The sequence below is a fragment of the Musa acuminata genome, chromosome BXJ1-8 (genome assembly GCF_036884655.1).
Source record: "Musa acuminata AAA Group cultivar baxijiao chromosome BXJ1-8, Cavendish_Baxijiao_AAA, whole genome shotgun sequence".
NCBI classification, from domain to species: domain Eukaryota; kingdom Viridiplantae; phylum Streptophyta; class Magnoliopsida; order Zingiberales; family Musaceae; genus Musa; species Musa acuminata.
This window is the reverse complement of record NC_088334.1, coordinates 10,025,485-10,043,904: the sequence shown is the minus strand read 5'-3', so window position 1 is coordinate 10,043,904 and position 18,420 is coordinate 10,025,485. Positions and strand designations below refer to the sequence as shown.

The following is an 18,420-nucleotide window of genomic DNA, read 5'->3' as shown; positions in this document are numbered from 1 at the left end:
GTTGGCCTTCGCCTATTGAAGGAAGGCCTCTAGTGGACGTAGGTGACCTCATCAAAGGAGGAAGCCAAAAGTGGATGTAGGTCAAGATTGACCGAACCACTCTAAATCTCGGTTTGCATTTACATTCTGCTATTTATCTTAACTGCAAACTGCCTACGTTGCTTTACATCATCTATACTTTTGTTTGCTCTCAAGTTAAAGTTCTTTCCGAAACGGTTTTCATACGAAAGTCTTTTTAACCGACGAAACTTTTCCGCTGCACTAATTCACACCCCCCCCCCCCCTCTCTCTTAGTGCTCTTGATCCAAACAATTGGTATCAGAGCCTCTTATTTCTCAGTTGGATTAACACCCAAGAGAAATAGCTCTTTTCGGCAACCAAGAGGGTCACTCTCTCATTTGTCCTCCCTTCTTCAATGGGATGGATTACACTTATTAGAAAACTCGAATGAGAGTTTTCTTGCTTTCATTGAATCTTAATTTATGGCACATAGTCGAAAACAGATTTGAAATGCCTTCTCTTCCAATGAACCATTGGAATGATTTGGAGAAGAAGATATTTTCTCTAAATACAAAGGCTATGAATACCTTGTTTTGCACCTTAGATAAAAATGAATTCAATCGGGTTTTTTTACGTGAAATGGCTTTTGACATATGGCACATTCTTGAAATCACACACGAAGGCACTTCTAGAGTTAAAGATTCGAAAATCAACTTTTTAATGCATGATTTTGAGCTTTTTCGAATGAAGCCAAATGAAACCATTGTTAACATGTACACCTGTTTTACGGATGTCGTCAATGGTTTAAGATCTCTTGGCAAATGTTTTTCGGATTTTGAACTCGTAAATAAGATTTTACGTTTTCTTAATAAAACTTATGACTCTAAAGTAAAGGTCATACAAGAGGTCAATGATATAAACCATTTTCCACTCGAAGAACTAATGAGGTCTTTAATGACCTACGAAATGAACAATGTGGCAAAAAGGGAACTCAAGAACAACCTTCCAAAGAACAAGAAGGATTTGGGATATAGAACATTTGAAGACCACTCAAGCATAAGCTCAAGTGATACTGAACATGAATAACTCACTAAGAAATTTAAAAAGTTAATGAAACAAAAATTAAAGAATAAAAAGAATGAAACTACTTGCTTTGAACGCAAGAAGAAAAACATAAATTGGGACGAATCGAGCTCCTCCGAAGATGAGGAGAAAATCAACAAAGGCGAGATGGCTAACTACGCCTTAACGGCATTCGACGATAAGGTAATCGAAATCCCCTTAATTTACTTTGAAATTACTTAATACTTTCCGTGATGCATTTTTTTTTAATTTAGTTTAGAATTAATTTTTCCTGAAAATTGCATGTTTAAAAATGAAAATACAAAAATTAGGATCATGCTAGTAATTTCGAAAATGATAATAAAAATTACATGTTTAATAATAAAATGATTTTGGTTGAAAATGCCTTATGCTCAATAAAACCATGATTGATGAATATAATTTATGTTTAATGATTTCTTTGGCTTGTATGCCTTATCATAATGAATGTTTGTATCATGCTTGATGATTTTTATGCATGAGGACTTGAAGTAATAATTTGAAATCTTATGTCATGGAATTGTGTTACACTTTTTGATCTTGATGATTTTTTATCTTTCCATTTTAAACGTTGATGCATGGTTTTAACATAAGAACAAATATTTGAGCATGCTAATATAAAATCTATTACACAAATTGAAACTAAAGAAATTTAGATATCTTTAAGAATCATTCAACATTATATTCAATGAAACCAAGCTTGATGTCTTAATGAAAACGTAATGATGATTTGAAAGCATGCTTAACGAGTTTATATTTCGAACATATGCATGATAGTTTTTGCGATCTTTGAAAGTTCTTTTTGTTTGGTGTTAATAAATGATGCATGGATTTGAAAGAAAAGAACATGCTTATATAAAATCAATCACTTAAAATATATCACATAAAAAGGAAAATATATTATTGGATTTAAAATCATGAATCTAGTTATGTTATGAATATTGTGAACCTTGAAATTGATTTTGATGGTTTGAATTTAATGGGTTTTATCGAAATCACGATCTTGATTTCTCGAGATTTATAACTTGAAATCTTTAATGAATCAAGATTTCTTACTCTTTATTCTCTTGCATTTTGAGAAAATTTTCAATATGAATCATAAGAGTTCTTATGCATGAATTAAAATCTTTTTCTCCCACGTTTCCTTTTACGATTTACTAAAGAGAATATCTTTTTCAAAATTCATGACTTAAAATTTTATTTGAATATCTTTTATTATTTGATCTCCTAAGATCTCTCTTTGAATATTTAAAGAGGAGAATTTTTTAGATGAATCATGATTTTGATGATTGAAGATTTGATATGCATGAATTGAGATCTTGCTCTCCTACTATTCATTTTGCTATTCACTAAAAAGAAGACTAATTCTAATAAATCATGATATGTTATTTGACATCTTTTAAGGTTTATGATTTGAATTTTATTATATAAAATTCCTTGTATTCATGAAGTAATATCTCATCACCAAGTTCTTCTTGATATTCTTCATGTGATGATATGAATGCATGCAATACTTATGCTTTTTATAATGATGTATGTGATGTATTGCATATACTGTATCATTAATGCTCTAAATGATAAATGTTTGGTATCATGATCAAAATGTTGATAAATACTTAAAAAGTTTAATATTTTTAGTATCATGTATGATATGCTCATAATGATGAATGATTTATTTTTCGGTATCCTACATGAAAAATGAAATGTAAGGTTTTGAAATTGTGCATGTTCTAATTTAAAAATATAATGATGCACAAATAAGAACAATTACTTACCTTTGTCATAATTTGAAAATTGATATAATGGGTCTTCCCTTCTTTTTGACAATGACAAAGGGGGAGCAAGAATTTCTAGTCTGCACATCACGAAAAGAGGCAAACTTGCTAGCTTGCTAATATAAAAAAGGAAGCAAGAAGTGCTATCTTGCAAATCTCAAGAGAAGCAATGTTTGCCAAGTTACACATTTCAAAAAGAGGCAAAATAGTCCATCTTGCACATCTCAAAAGTTATAAAATTTTGTTAACTTTTTTATGTGTAAAAGTTGATAGCTTGCATACTATAAATTTGTATACCAATAGTGCTATCTTGCCTATATCAAAATGCAAAATATACTAGAAAGTAAAAATTTGCTAGCTAGCACAATTCAAGAAGAAAGCAAAAATTGCACTTCTTAAAAGAGAAGAAATTGCTATCTTGAACATCATCAAGAATTACTTGCTTGAAATCTCAAGAAGATACAAAAATATGCTATCTTGCACATCGCAAAGAAAAGCAAATATGCCAACTTGCATATCTTTAAATTTGCTAGCTTGCATAATGTAGAACTCCCTATCTTGAACACTATAAAGAAGTGTTATCTTACCTATCTCAAGAAGCAAAAATGCTAAACTTGCACATCTAGCAAAACTTATATTTCAAGAAGCAAGAGTTGCTTTCTTGAATATCTCAAAATTGCTAGCTTGTATGTTTTAAAATATTGAAATTTTTTTTTTGTTAGCTTGTATTTTGATGATAGCAAACTTGTATGATAGTAAAAATGGATATTATGTTTTTCATGCAATGAGTTGAACCTATAACACAAACACTTGATTGTAGATGACAAAGGGGGAGAAGTATGTTGATGACATGCATGATTTGATTATGACATGTTGCTTGGATTTTTTAATCCAAGAGTTTCTATCAATAAACCATATTGATAGGGAGAGTTTGTTTAAACTCTGGGAGTTAAGTTTAACTCCGTCATCAATTGGTTGTCATCGTAAAAAAGGGAAAGATTATTGAATCTCGTATTTTGATGATGAAACTAATTGATAATTATGTTTATATTTTAATCTGTGTTTTAAGTGATGCATGATGCTTCAATCAGGATAAAATAATTAAAGTAGGAAAAATCATGTTGTGCCGGAGGAACATGTCAGAAGATTGGATGTCGAGCTGGTGGATTGGTCGACGTATCAATAGAAGGCTTCGGGCCATGGATTCGGGCATCGGGCCAAGAAAAGCGGGTATTGTGCCAAGGATATCGGAGTTGCAGAGTCAATTGGCCGATTAGGCAATAGACCGTAGGAGAGGACGATGAGTCGAAGAATCAGACGAAGCGTCGAGGGACCAATAACATGCTGGACAACTTGATTAATGCTTAGTATTAATTGTCTAAATCGAAGTTTGTTTTACATATGCAAGATTAACTATGATGGTAGTAAGACATATAGTAGGAGTTACGTCGGAGTCAAGACCATGATCACATTGGGGGTTCGAGAGTTCGACGGAAGTCCAGACGGTCGTCGGAGGTTCTACGGGAACAAATCCAAGAAGTCCATGAGATTTCCAGAGAAGCTCATCGGAACTCACTAAGTGGATTGTCGCAAGTCCAACAGTTTACCGGAAATCCGCCGGAGCATAGCTGAGGGTTTGTCGGAAGTTCGTCGGAATAAGCGATTGATGCACCGGAGCAAGTTGCAGTATTAATATCTTAAATATCGTAGTTAGCATATAGATTAAGTTAGGAATGGGAGGTGATCTCATTAACTTAATCAGGGGGTAATTGGGCCCTTGATAGATCAAAATTGGGCCGAATGGATCAGCCCATTCGGACCCAGAATTCTTGGCCGACGGTGGCACCATCTAGGAGCTCAATCTCCTAGGAATGTCAGGTAGTGGTACCGCCCCTGTCAGGCTATGGTACCGCCTGAGCTCGGTCTCCGAGCGAAGCCAGGCGATGGTACCACCCCTATCAGGCGATGGTACCGCTTGAGCTCGGTCTCCGAGCAGTATCAGGCGGTAGTACCACCCAATTCTGGTGGTAGTACCGCTAAGACCCCGAAAATCTGGGAGATGATATTTTTGAGCTCTAAATTCGAACTAGTTGGGGCCTATATAAACCCCACCCTTTCCTACATGAAAGGGCACCGAAAGCTTGCATTTATTCTGAGAATTTGAGAGCTTGAAAGTTTTGTAAAAGGCTATAAGTTCTTCTCCCTCTTTCCTTCTAAGGTTTGATCATTCAAGAGATGAGTGAAAATCTGTAAGGGTTATCTCCTAAGCCCGTTAAAAGGAGTAAAGCTGTAAAAGGGTGGTTGGCCTTCGCCTATTGAAGGAAGGCCTTTAGTGGACGTCGGTGATCTCGTCGGAGGAGGAAGCCAAAAGTGGATGTAGGTCAAGATTGATCGAACCACTCTAAATCTCGGTTTGCATTTACATTCTGCTCTTTATCTTAACTACAAACAGCCTCTGTTGCTTTACATCATCTATACTTCTGTTTGCTCTCAAGTTAAAGTTCTTTCCGAAATGATTTTCATACGAAAGTCTTTTTAACCGAAAAAAGTTTTTCGCTGCACTAATTCACCCCCCACCCCACCCCCCCCTCTTAGTGCTTTTGATCCCAACAATTCTTAGAATAAAGCTTATGAATAAGTTATAAATTATATGACGATACATATTTAAATGAATATTATTATTAATATTTTATTTTTAAATTAAAGTTATTTATTTTTACTATCCTGTTTATATTTATATTTATATTATAGTTGAATGTAATGACAATATTATCTTAACAATATAAATTATATGGGCCATTATAGACTATATTAGAAAAAATTATGAATGTTATGATAAGGGACGATGACATTAATGACATAAAAGGGACTTTGTATAGTTAGTTGGATTTAATGAAGCATTATTGTGTATATTAAACTTATTGACTTATTTTAAAATTAATAGCCATGTATAATATATTTTTTAAAATTTTTAAAATCTGATTAAGTAAAATTATTTTTAAAATAAACTTATTTTATTTATTTTAATTTTAAATTTCTTTTATATCCTACCAATTAATATGCTAAGTTGAAGAATGTTAGATTATGAGGTCCTATTTAATTAAGTAAGATGTATCATAAACCTGATTAGATTTTGATTATGGTTATTAAATAATAAAAAGAAAGTCCATGGTAAGATTCCTTAGGAGATTAAATTGATGGGAGAGATTCTCATACTTCTTTATTCTAGACCCCTTTGCTCTTATATATCGATAGACATGACCTCTCATGGATTATATACAAAACGAGATTTATTCTCAATCTCCATCAATCCTTATTATATTGTTTATAGTAGTTTTGTGAATGATAAAAAGTAGAAAGATGGTAAGTCTAGTTCTTTTTATAGATCGGTATCGTTATAATTTTTGAATCCGATGATGATACATTTGCATATCATGTAAATATTTTTTGAATGATATGTAAACCTAATCTCGATCTATTGTTATTTGATTTTTATTATGATATTAACTTTTTTTACATAATAATAACATGATTATAGTTTTTATACTTTAAAAAAATACATTATCGCTTAATTTGAGGTGAAGATGCCAAGAAATCCTCGTCGAGCAACGAGACTCCGTCGTTGCCCGATCTAGCCCATGTTGGACGATGGAAACCCATCATCGATCTATTGTAGGGTGTCAAGATGCCCATGTCTAAGTGGTGGAACAAGTTGAGGCATGAAACGTTGCAATTGCAAGCTTGTGGAGTACTCCTTGGCCATGCTTTGTCTCTCATCGATGGATGGCAGGTTATGTGGATTAGGCATCTCTCTACCTACGATATGGGTCAAACACCCCGAGTCCCCAACACCTTTGTGAATGGCTAGTTGGTGATGCGAGCCCAACACGTGGCTTGCGTATAAGTAGTTGATGATGTGGGTCAGACATAAGCACATAGTGCTTCACTTTCTAAAGCTCAATTGATGCAGATGGTCTTTGATGATGTTGTCGTGTTGTATCTCATCGAGATCTGGAATACCATGACTCGTAAGCTCTTGTGGTTGTATTGCAATGTTGAGATGCTGATGCTCTTTATCGGCATTATCATTCCAAATCACACCTGCATCTTTTTTATGCGTGTTGTTGTCTGTCCGGAGCATGTCGAAGTTTTGATGCATCTTGTTGACTCCATCGAGTTCATTTACTACAAGGCTGTCGAAGTGCCCATATCGAGTGACAAAGATTGGTTCAGTCAATTTGGCATGGTGTTGCCGAGATGCTCATGCTTATTTCGGGCGATAGAGGTTAGGTCTCAACTAATTTAGTATTGTGTCACATAGATGTCCACTTCGAGAGAAGGTTGGGTCTTGATCGATATGGCATACCGTTGGGAAGGTGCCACTTTCTTGAATGGTCAAGCTACTACTATATGTGAAAGATTTTTTAGATCTCTTGTTTGTTAAGGATTATCTGCGAGGGACACAATAGACACTTCAGATGCATCACATGTTAGATACACTTATGTTCACAAAGGATGTATTGGATGCTTTAGACGTTTAGAATGCTTTTGTTTGCAAATGACTCATCATACATTGGAGACACTGATGTTTATAAATGACATGTTGGAAGTCAATATACTTTCATCATCAAAAGATGCATCATGAGTTAGAGATGCTTATGCCCGTGAAGGATACTTAGATATTAGCATACTTTTATTTGTGAGTGATGCATCAAATACTTTTGTCCATGAAAGAGGCATCAAATGTTTTGGATGCTTTTGTTCGTAAAGGATAGATCATGTGTCGAAGATACTTATATCCACAAAGAACACATTGGATGTTGACATGTTTTCATTTTCAAAGAACATATCAGACACTTTGGATGTTTTTGTTCATGAAAAATGCATTACACGTGGAAGATTCTTATGTCCATAAAAGAAGTATTGAGCGTTGGGACAATGATATTCATGAATGACGCATCAAATGTTTTGAATGTTTTTGTTTACAAAAGATGCATCGTGTGTCGAAGATGTTTGTGTCCACAAAGGACACATCAAACATTGTGATGCTTTTGCTTATGAAAGATGCATCAAAGTATTGTGGGTCAGGGAGGAGTGTCGTCGCTAGAGCACTTATTGAGCAAATCGATGGGATGATGTTCTTGTGACACGAGCTCTTATTTAGCGCTTAAATGATGTCAGAGATGTCAACAATATCATGATCAATCCGGTTTCATTTAAGCCCAAATGTGTTAAAAATTCCTTGACGGTGATCTCAATGATGTGGTCAAAATATTACTTGATAGTCAACTTACATAAATATCAAAGTCATGTGAGTTATCCAACGTGGTTCCTCTAATACTCAAGTTAATTTTATAATAAAAAAATAAAAATTTTAAATAAATATTAATTGATCTCGTGGCTTAATAAAATATTTATAATGGATTTAATTAGAATGGATATTTTACTATATGAACAAAAATATATTTTTGATATTTAACTAGAAAGAATATTATGTGGCATGACCTCGATTTCGTGAGTCTATCATTTTTTTTAATCTGATGGCTGGCTAAGCATGTCCATGGATTCACGTGGGACTTCAAAGCCAGGAAAAGAAAGCAGACCCCCCTGGCTTTGAAAGAGACAAGACCTGAGGGAGTGACCCGACCGCCTTTCACGTCAGCCCCACAGCACGAAGAAGAAAGCGATTCGGTGCTCATTCCATAAGCTCACCGCTGTCCTCCGAGACCCCATAAACCTAATAATACGAAGACCGGCATGACTAGACCCGAAGATATGCGGCCTATTGGAGAGAGGAGGCGAGGACGAGAGGGTGAAGACAATTCATTGAGTCAATGATGAGCACGAAAGGGCTGTTGGGACAGCTCGGCTTGACATTAAGTAAAGTCGCGGAACAAGGACACCCACAGACAATGATGCAACGTTGAAGTCGTGGAGGGGATAAGCCAGCGCCAGCGCCAACGCTTCTCTTGCCTTGTGTGCCTCTCTATAAAGTGATAATAGCAACGTATTTATATAAGAATTGAGTGATTACGTCCAATTATGCAGCATGTCGGTGTCTGAACTACTTGAAGTAAGGTTACATCCAAGAAATTGGATAAATCGACACAAATTAACATATAAACGAAAAGAGTTGCAATATACATACACAGTTCCGTGTTTGGTCGGTCATAAATGTGTTTTTGTCAACACAAAGTCTTCGTCTTCTGGTTTTATAGTAGCTAAATATTTTTTTGTTCTCTAGTAAATATGACTTGTTTGTTCATCGTATGATTTTTTCTGATCGCGTTCATTGATGAGGCTAATTTCTCTCGCTAATTCTACACGTTTGTCAGTTCCATCAAGTCGATTTCTGAGGTATCTTTGTCTTGGCCACATTTACGCATAAAGTTGGACTCCATCACCGCGAGAAATCAGAAGAAACACTGACCACCATCACGATCATGATCGACCAGAGATTACACACGAAGGAGGACACCACCATCTCGTGATCTTGGATGTATGGAGATGGAGTCAGAGATGGATCGAGGACTTGAATCAAGGAACAGGAGCAGAGAGAAATAAGGATAAACAACAAGGTGCATGATCGAAGGAAGCAAAGTGCACGGACTTTTCGAAACAAGTACGTAGGAGCGCCGACGACTTCGACAGCCGCCTCAGTAGTCGGTGGTGGGGAGCTGCTCGTGGGAGTGGCTGATGAAGAAGAACTCGTAGACGATCCCGGCGAGGCCGCCGCCGATGAGTGGACCGAGCCAGTAGATCCACTGGTGGGTCCAGGACCAGCTGACGAGGGCCGGGCCGAAGGACACGGCGGGGTTCATGGAGGCGCCGCTGAAGGGCCCGCCCACGAGGATGTTGGCGCCCACGATGAAGCCGATGGCGATGGGGGCGATGGTGCCGAGGCTGCCCTTCTTGGGGTCCACGGCGGTGGCGTAGACGGTGTACACGAGGCCGAAGGTCATGACGATCTCCAGCACCAGCGCCTCCCACGCGCTCACCCCGGACAGCCCGAAGGTGCCGGTCTCGAGCCCGCCGGTGGAGAAGCGGAGCAGGAGGCAGGCCACGGTGGAGCCCAGCAGCTGCGCGATCCAGTAGAGGATGCCCCGCAGCAGCGTGATGTTCCCGCCCACGAACGCTCCGAAGGTCACCGCCGGGTTCACGTGCCCGCCGGAGATGTTAGCCCCCACCGACACCGCCACGAACAAGGCGAAGCCGTGCGCCAGCGCCGCCGCGATCAGTCCCGCGGGCGTCGCCGCCCCGTCGCTCGTCAACTTGTCTGCACCCACACGAACGATCATCAGGGGTCCGGCAAAGACCACGCAGGATAAGCGACAGAAAGACACAAAGAGAAGAACGTACTGTAGGCCATGCCGGAGCCTTGGCCGGCGAAGACGAAGATGAGGGTGCATATAAACTCAGCGAGCGCGGCCTTGAGTGCACTCGGGTGAGTTGCCTCCTCCGGACGTCCAATGGCGATCTGAGAGAACGGCATCGTTACTCCTCTGCTGTCTGAACCCTCTCAAAGGAGCACTTGTTCCGCTTCGATTATGGTGTGGAGAAGGATGAAAGCTTCCCGCCCTATATATACTGCCAAGAAGCGACAACGATGACCGGGATAGCCGGTAGCCGGTAAGCACATGCCCAACCAAAACCATTCATGACAATATTATATTAATTCATTCCTCTTTCGAGAGGCGCAATGGATAAGATCCACGTGATCCGGTCCACCCCAGTTTTGTATTCAGTACAGCTCAGATTCGTCCGCCGCGGAGCTACGCTAGCGCCACGTGTCGGGTCGGTCCGGACACCGGAGCCGTCCAACGTGGATTAGGAAAGGACCACACGCGCACTGATGTGACTGGTTCCCTCCGTCTCGGGGATCAGCTGTTCCGCGTGCCGGTGCTTTCACCCGCGGAGCAGCGAAACGTTGGGTGGAAAGAGTGTTTCCTGTTCGGTGATGTGTTCCGCTTCCGGGAAGAGTCGACGTCGATGACGGGATTAGAGCTAAGCATACGATCTTAAACTATGGGGATAACCTTATCCCCCAAATGAACGGTGGACCGTAGTGGAACTTAAATTTTCTTTTGGGGTCACCCTCTCTCGAAATAAATAATCCTATCAATTTTATTTGGGTATAAATTTTGTTTTCCTCAAGTAAGCTGTCCACTTCTAATGGTGGCACAAACAAGGAATAGACAGACGCCACAGGCGATTAATATAAACGACGTGACGTGGCCGCCAAATGCCTTACCAACTCTTTCATCATTTTTTTTAGATTTAAAGAAAGTTATATGAAAAGACGGAGTATGGATAAACGAGAAGTGACATCACTCTATTTAATGCTTTGAACCATTTGGATGAGGATGGCTGTCTCATAGAGGGAGGGATCTTTGCAATTAATTTCAGGAACTCATTTTGCAGCTTGAGATCGCTTTGGTGCTCTCACAAATGTCAATTTGTTACCGTTCAATTATTTAGACCGACACCTTTGTTCTCTTGTTGTCGTGTTGTATGTCTCGCATGCAACGTTTTGGCGAGCATGAAGTGAAATGGTACGTATGATTATGATTACCGAGTATTTTAGCTTTTTATGAGGATTTTATGTACTTTAATCATAATTAACACATGCGGCTAGCAATAATCCGGTTCACTATCAACGACCAAGTCAATTATCTATCTCCTTACATCAAGCTGCAGAAATTGATGGCATTTCCTCTCAAACAAATGTGAATGATTAGTGGCTGACACCATCCATTTTATGAAACGATGGAGTCAAATTCTAGAAGACAACCAATGTGCTCTCTCTGCAAATGGTACAACAAATATAAGTGTACCTGCCCTCATCATTCGGCAAGCAAACAAAAGTCCAGCCTTGACAACAACTCCCATGGCTAACTTGTGGGGAGCCCTATACATGGAAGGAATCATTTGTCCCAGAGAAGATGGCCGTGGACATGTGCCAAAGCACATGCCACCCTGTCTGTCCCATAGTGCGTGGATGCAGACGCTCTACCTGAGACGAGTTGTTTACCATGGTGGTTCTAATCCTCTCACTAGATAGATAGATGGATAGATAGATAGGGAGACAGAGGTGATGGTGATTCACGAGATATCCAAAGGTAATCGGAACAACCATGATGTGTGCGTCGGAGCGACTGATTCTTAAATGGCAGACCTGTCCTCACAATCGAGTCTCGTGCAATATTGTCTTGACGGATTACACATGCTGAGATCCGAGTGGGAGTCTATGGACTCACCAAAGCAGGCAAGTCACGTCCCAACATCTGCTTCACGGACGGGTCGCGGCGTTATGACAGCCGGTGATGCCAATCGATGGACTCCCGTCCTTCTCCTGCCAGCAGTAGCAGCGATGGACGAGTCATATTTGCTGCTTGGATAGGAAAGAGCACACGTGATGTGCGGCTCAGGCGCCGATCTAATAATCATCGGTCTCATCCGTCTCCCCGCGGCAGAGCTGGGGGACACGTGACCAGGCTGGCACGTTCACTGGTCAGCAGTGCTGGTCCCGTTGTGGGTCCCTTAGCCACATGGGGTTGCCAATTTATGTGCGCGACGACGGAGGCCTTCAAAGCTGGGAATGAATACAAACGCAGGCGTGTCCCCAAACAATGAAGCCTGTAATCGAATTTTGACTCCTTCCCTTTTGCTTCCGCCGCTGCCCATAAAGATGACTCATCTTAACTGTGATTGTCCTTTTTGTCTCAATAGTCCTTCTTTTTTTAGTAAATATCATACGAATATAATTAAAAATATATATTCACTCTAATTTATACTTTATACATGACAGTTCAATCAAAGTTTAACCCACTATAAAAAGCCTATCGGATTATAAAAATCAAGATTAGTGACTACTCACACCTTTGTTAACTACTAAGTGTCGAAAGAAATATCAAGAAATCATCTGACATAGATTTTCATAAAAATCAATCGCGAAACACACATCTAAGTCCACCTCAACTCCCGAACAAATGTTCAAGTCTCTTTTCCAACTATATCATACTTCTTACACACGTTGTCTTATTTTTTCTAATAAATATCACACGTATATAATTACATAGAAAATATTTGCTCTAATATGTTTTTGATATGTGACATTTCAATCAAAGTTTAATCCATTATAAAAAGTTTATTGGATCATAGAAATCGAGGTCAATAACTATTCATACCTTTATCAACTACTCTCTTGATCATCGAAAGAATCATATTAGAAATTCCATTTGATCTCGATCTTCAATCAATCGCAAAGTATACATCTGAGTTCACCTCGACTCCTGAGTGAGTGTTCAAGTTTCTCTTACGATCATATCAAACTTTTTGTACACATGGTCCGAATCAAATTGATATTTTACTCTAACATATATTATATATTTATTAAATTTATGATTCGATCTACAAACCCATCAATAGGAGGAGTGATGTGAATTTTAAGATTGTATTATAGGGGAGATATATCCCTCACCTATCACCACACTCGATGGGCAATGTTGTAAATATAGATTATATCACGTCTCCTCTGTTAAGCTTTTGGTTGTAATGGTATTGATAACAAATTTAATAATGACAAATATTTTGATTAGATTACCATAAATCTCAAAAAATTTGAAGTTTTCTGGAACACATGACCATGATAAATAATTTACATCTCATCACCATTAGTCATAGCTTAAGGCATTATGAGAGAGTCCAAAATTACTTGCAAGCTTTAATTGGAGAGCTAGGATTGTTGCCAACATCGGCTTGTACCCTAAAGCTCAAAAAGTTAGATAATGGGCCCTTTAGCAATTTATTATAAGCTCATATATTATTACGAAGGTATCAGGTAGCTTGATCGATAAAAACTTTGACGTACTAGCATAAAGTCATAAGTTCAAATCTCATTTTCATCACTGGGCAACATTTTGACGCAGACAAATGGGTATAAAAATGAATTTGCACCACAACATAATAAAGAACACTCATATATTCCAGAGAAAATCTAACCTTTATGTGAGTCATGTGAAATTATTATGGGAAGAGATGGAATGCCAGTTTCACCATCTTGTGCACATGGTGTACAACACCCTTCCACATGGAATAATGCACTACGGATACAGTCTCACAGCCTAAGCAACAGATACAACAAAAGGCATCATGTCTATCAAGATAGAGAAGCAGCTTATATTACGGCCCCGAACTGATCGCAAAAGAGCTACAACAAACTAATTCACCATAGAAATTAGTCGCCGGGAGAGCTTACTTGATACATCGACAGATAACCTTTTATTCCTCAGCATCTGATGACTGAAGGAAGACGTACAAACACAGAAGAATATGTACACCGATCTGCGGTGCCAACCTTTCCCTTGTTCCAAACCTTATCGTCCAGAGCAGAGGTGAGTTCATCTCTGAGATGTTCTCCGACCATGAATCACCATCATCGAGTTGACACCCTCAGACTGTTACACATGTGGACGGACCATCTCTTGTTTGTCTGGTATTGTAAGAGCTGCAGCCTGGACACTTGTGAGCCAGGACATGATATCGGACACTAGACTTCTTTCCACAGTCATTGCAGAGTATTGGGACCTAATTAAGAACCAATCTTGTCAAACCATAAACCTAAATGATATCATTGCTACACTAATATAGGGCTTACCATCTTGTTATGATATATTTCCGGCATTGGTATGGAAGCAACCTGAACATGTTTGAGCGACAGAATTTAGCATATGAAAAAAAAAATTAAAAGCAGCCAATAAATCAGCAATTGTTTTCAGAAAATTATAGGATACCTCTTGGTCAAGCTTCTTCCAGACACTGGACATATCACAAACTGATCTTGAGCAGACAGGGCAGGAGTACCTACAGCACAGCAGAGCATTCAAATCGATTATATGAAAGCTTCTATGTTTGCTGAAGCTAATGACCTTTTCTGATCACTTACTGGGAATGCTGCCTCATCTCCTTCACACACTCCAAATGTATCGTGTGACCGCAAGGCAGAACGCTGATATCCTTCGTCGAGTCAAACAGGTACTAGCCAAATGGAACAATGATATCAGATCACGAACAAATCAGTATTGCAGTTCAAATTTATTTGATTGATCAAACATGTCTACCTCGAAGCAAACTGGACAGTTGTGGTGCATTGCTCTTTCAACACACCGATGTGAATCCATCAGCGAGTTACTATAACAACAACCTGAAACATTCATCCCAGGTGTAAAAATAACTTCAATTTACTCGATCAAGAAATAGGCATCAGCAATACCAAACCACAGAGGAAAAAAAAAAAAGTGTACCACATCGATCACAGTGGAAAAAATTCTCCTCACCCCCGGTTCTGTACATTTAAACAAGTGAACAGATGTAAGAAAACCGAGTCTCATACTAAAACAAAGTAGGTGACATCAAACATCATTCAACAAATCTAACCTGCAGATGCCACATCCATCACAGTGATACTGCTTCTTAGAGACCTGGCACAAAAAGGGCAAATCTCTTAAGCAGCAAGAGAGACAAAATTTGCCGCAAAGTTAAGATGAGATAGAGAATATGCTGTCTACATTTATTTCCTACACAGACCGCACTACAATTTTCCCAAAGGCCATACTGAGACTCCAAGACTTACATTGTCATCAAAGAACTTGCACTTAGCACAGAAGTATTTTCCCATGCAACCCCCGCACTCTGTGCAATATTGTTGGACCTGATAGAGCTCCAATTCAGTAACTGATCACATCAGAATTATATTGAGAAATAAACTATGAGATTAAAGTGGTTCAGATTTTGAACTCACATCTTGCTCTGTGTTGCACAGAGAGCATATAACCTGAGAAATCCAGCAAACCCAAGAAAAATAACAATCAGTGATGAATATTAAGCAATGAGAAAATGATGAATATTAGGGAAAACAAAAAAGAAAAACTATTGTAAATAAAGTTGAGAGGGACATAAAAGGATGTGGGGAGTCTACAAAAGTATCAACCTTATCCACAAACAACCACAAGCCAACAATATCCACATTTCATCATCACAGGTAATCTCCAACATTCAAATTATTTCAGCATTAACTATTATAATTCTCATCTAAGCTAAACAAAGAGTAGAATTGAATCATAAAATCTACACAAAAAACCAAAACATCTGTGAAATGAAAACAAAAGCCAATTCCTCTCTCATCCACGAAGTAACATCACACAAACGAAAATTTTCAGAAAGGAAATGAGATATCAAAGAGGTGAAAAAAGAAGAGGATAACCAGAAACAAACTATCAACAGACCGATTAGAGTTCCAACCTTTTGTACTTGATGGCGAGGAATCTCATGCCGATCACGCAGGTCGACCTTAAGCAAATTCTGCACAAAAACCATCAAAACTGAGACTTTTATTTGGGTCGTTCCTAATAAAATCTCGTAATACCCCGAAAGAGCATCGGTCAGGAAATCAAGAAGGCTCACTTTGGCGTCATTGTGGCAATGCCGGCAATCAAACACCTCGCCGCAGCACGGCGCCCTAATCTTGCATCTCCTCCTGTAGTGCGAGCAGCTGTTCCACCAAACAATGACATTGCAGCCACAAATCAGAACCTGGCATTACCTGTTCAGAACCAAGAAGAGGGATCGGGACGAAAGAAACCCACCCGTACTGCCCGGCTCCCAATTCCATCTTTTCCGCGATTGCTCAAAGATTGCTATCCTTACTTGCGTCACAACCTGAAACAAACAAAAAGAGAAAGGACTCAGAAACGGAAGCAGAAGAAACGAGATTCGACCCACGAAACAGATCCGAGATCGCAAATTTCGTTTACAGCTCCCTCTTTTCGGTCACCTATTAATCCACGCCCATCAATTGACGATAGAGAGAAACGAGCAAGGGAGGTTCTATTATGATCATTTCGGGGGAAAGGAGAAGGTAAAGAAAGCAAAGACAGAATCGAGGTAGGGAACAATTACCAGTCCGGTGCAATGAAGCTATACTATCGGGGAGGAACTAAGAAAGGGAAGAGAACAGAGCTGTTGACATTGATTTCGGAGGTGGCACGATATATAAACGCTACATAGAAAAGATACATATCTGTGGGCGGGTGGGCGCGTGGGTCGTGGTGAGATTCGAGGAGCGAGAGGATAATGACGGGGGAGGCAGAGCCACGTTGGTTACGTGCAGGCGGATGTAGCGAAGGCGGCCGCCACCCCGTGTCCCGTAGCAGCAATCATGGCCTGGTTCGGACGAAAGGATTGAACCCCCAAAAGCATATCTAAAAGGATCAAACGAGTCGGTAATTATCTTTTATTAGAAATTATCTAAAATTTTTATTACATCAATAGACGTACAATAATACACGAATTAATTTAAATATCTTTAAAAAAATTATTTTAGAATATACGCGCAACAAAGTCAAATTAGGGGCTTTGAAAGGGGCAGGTGATGGGGTAGTGGGGACATAGAGAGAGAGAGAGAGATGGAAGATGCCTCCTCATCCCAAGTTGCGGGGGCCACCAACATTCCACAGATTAGTAACATCGTCAGCACCTTATTCCCAAACTCCCGATTGTGATCCGTCGAGGATGACGTCGGTCGAAGCGGTTGCTTCGCATAGATGCCTTGGACGGCTTCCGAGACTGAATGATCGCATGTCGACTTGATTTTTCTACTATTAACGTAGATCCGACCCGTTAAGTCGACGAGCCTGTGCGCAACAGGTGCTCGTGACTGACGGATGGATCTCCAGCACCCAAGTGTGCGTCACGATCAGTGCAATTTCGTCAGAAATCGTGTCCACCATCATCCTATCTTCGTGGGCCAAGTGAGGCCCAACTATCCGTCTTCTACGGATTGGGCCGCGAACAGCTTTGTTCTCGTGACCCCTAAACCGGTCGGCCGAAGTATGCCCAATCGCCCTCCTCGGCTAATTCTCACGCATCACAAAGCAACGTACTCACGAAGACGCTGTTCACTTATCGGCGAGTCCAAAGAATAAGCTTCCTCAAACGTTGGATGTACAAGTGACACAAAGATAGAGAGAGAGAGAGAGAGAGAGAGAGAGAGAGAGTAGGTACGAGGTCTTTGGCTTTGGAAGATGCGTTCAGACCCCACTTGTCCATTCTAATACATCACATGCCATCCGACACTAATGAACTCATCTTCAGATCCAAGTGGTAGAGAACAATTAAGTTCAACAAAGCTACCTGCTCCTCCTTACTTCCACTCCAAGACATCTATCCCAGTGATTTAGGATCTCACCACAAGTTATATTTCTGATGAACGAGTGAGATATATGTATGTATGGATTTTAAACACTGTGATGTCATAACATGCATGTCTTTGGCACAAAAACACCCACCGGCTTAATGTCCAAGACAGAGAGCAACAACTGTGGCCACTATACGCCTCTTCTGGCTCTCTTGGAAGGGAAGCATCGAGGTTGGATAATTAGGAGAGGGAAGAACGCATGTGATCATGCAAGAGAGGTGGTGATCGGTACCCATCAACTTAGGAACTGGTCTTATAATAAAGAGGGGAGAGGTGAGAGGTGTCATTGAC

The 18,420-nt window shown here is 39.7% G+C and overlaps 2 protein-coding genes across 3 annotated transcripts; both read right to left on the bottom strand.

Annotated features, from left to right (window-relative positions):
* Window positions 1-9,289: 9,289 nt before the first annotated feature.
* LOC135587473 (probable aquaporin TIP1-1) lies at window positions 9,290-10,441 on the bottom strand. The gene is made up of 2 exons (XM_065078953.1): window positions 10,236-10,441; window positions 9,290-10,152 (listed from the first exon to the last, which is right to left on the bottom strand). The coding sequence occupies exons 1-2, from the start codon at window positions 10,366-10,368 to the stop codon at window positions 9,533-9,535; spliced, it is 753 nt and encodes a 250-aa protein (XP_064935025.1). The 5' UTR covers window positions 10,369-10,441; the 3' UTR covers window positions 9,290-9,532.
* A 3,587-nt stretch (window positions 10,442-14,028) lies between these two features.
* On the bottom strand, window positions 14,029-16,961 carry LOC135587472 (E3 ubiquitin-protein ligase RZFP34-like). 2 transcript variants are annotated; one of them, XM_065078951.1, is made up of 13 exons: window positions 16,833-16,961; window positions 16,520-16,592; window positions 16,338-16,425; window positions 16,176-16,235; window positions 15,676-15,708; window positions 15,508-15,585; window positions 15,312-15,355; window positions 15,179-15,219; window positions 14,996-15,078; window positions 14,821-14,912; window positions 14,669-14,738; window positions 14,533-14,574; window positions 14,029-14,462 (listed from the first exon to the last, which is right to left on the bottom strand). In XM_065078951.1, the coding sequence occupies exons 2-13, from the start codon at window positions 16,543-16,545 to the stop codon at window positions 14,328-14,330; spliced, it is 792 nt and encodes a 263-aa protein (XP_064935023.1). In that variant the 5' UTR covers window positions 16,546-16,592; window positions 16,833-16,961; the 3' UTR covers window positions 14,029-14,327. The 2 variants fall into 2 exon arrangements, with proteins under 2 accessions (XP_064935023.1, XP_064935024.1); XM_065078952.1 differs by lacking the exon at window positions 16,833-16,961 and adding an exon at window positions 16,708-16,819.
* Window positions 16,962-18,420: the final 1,459 nt, after the last annotated feature.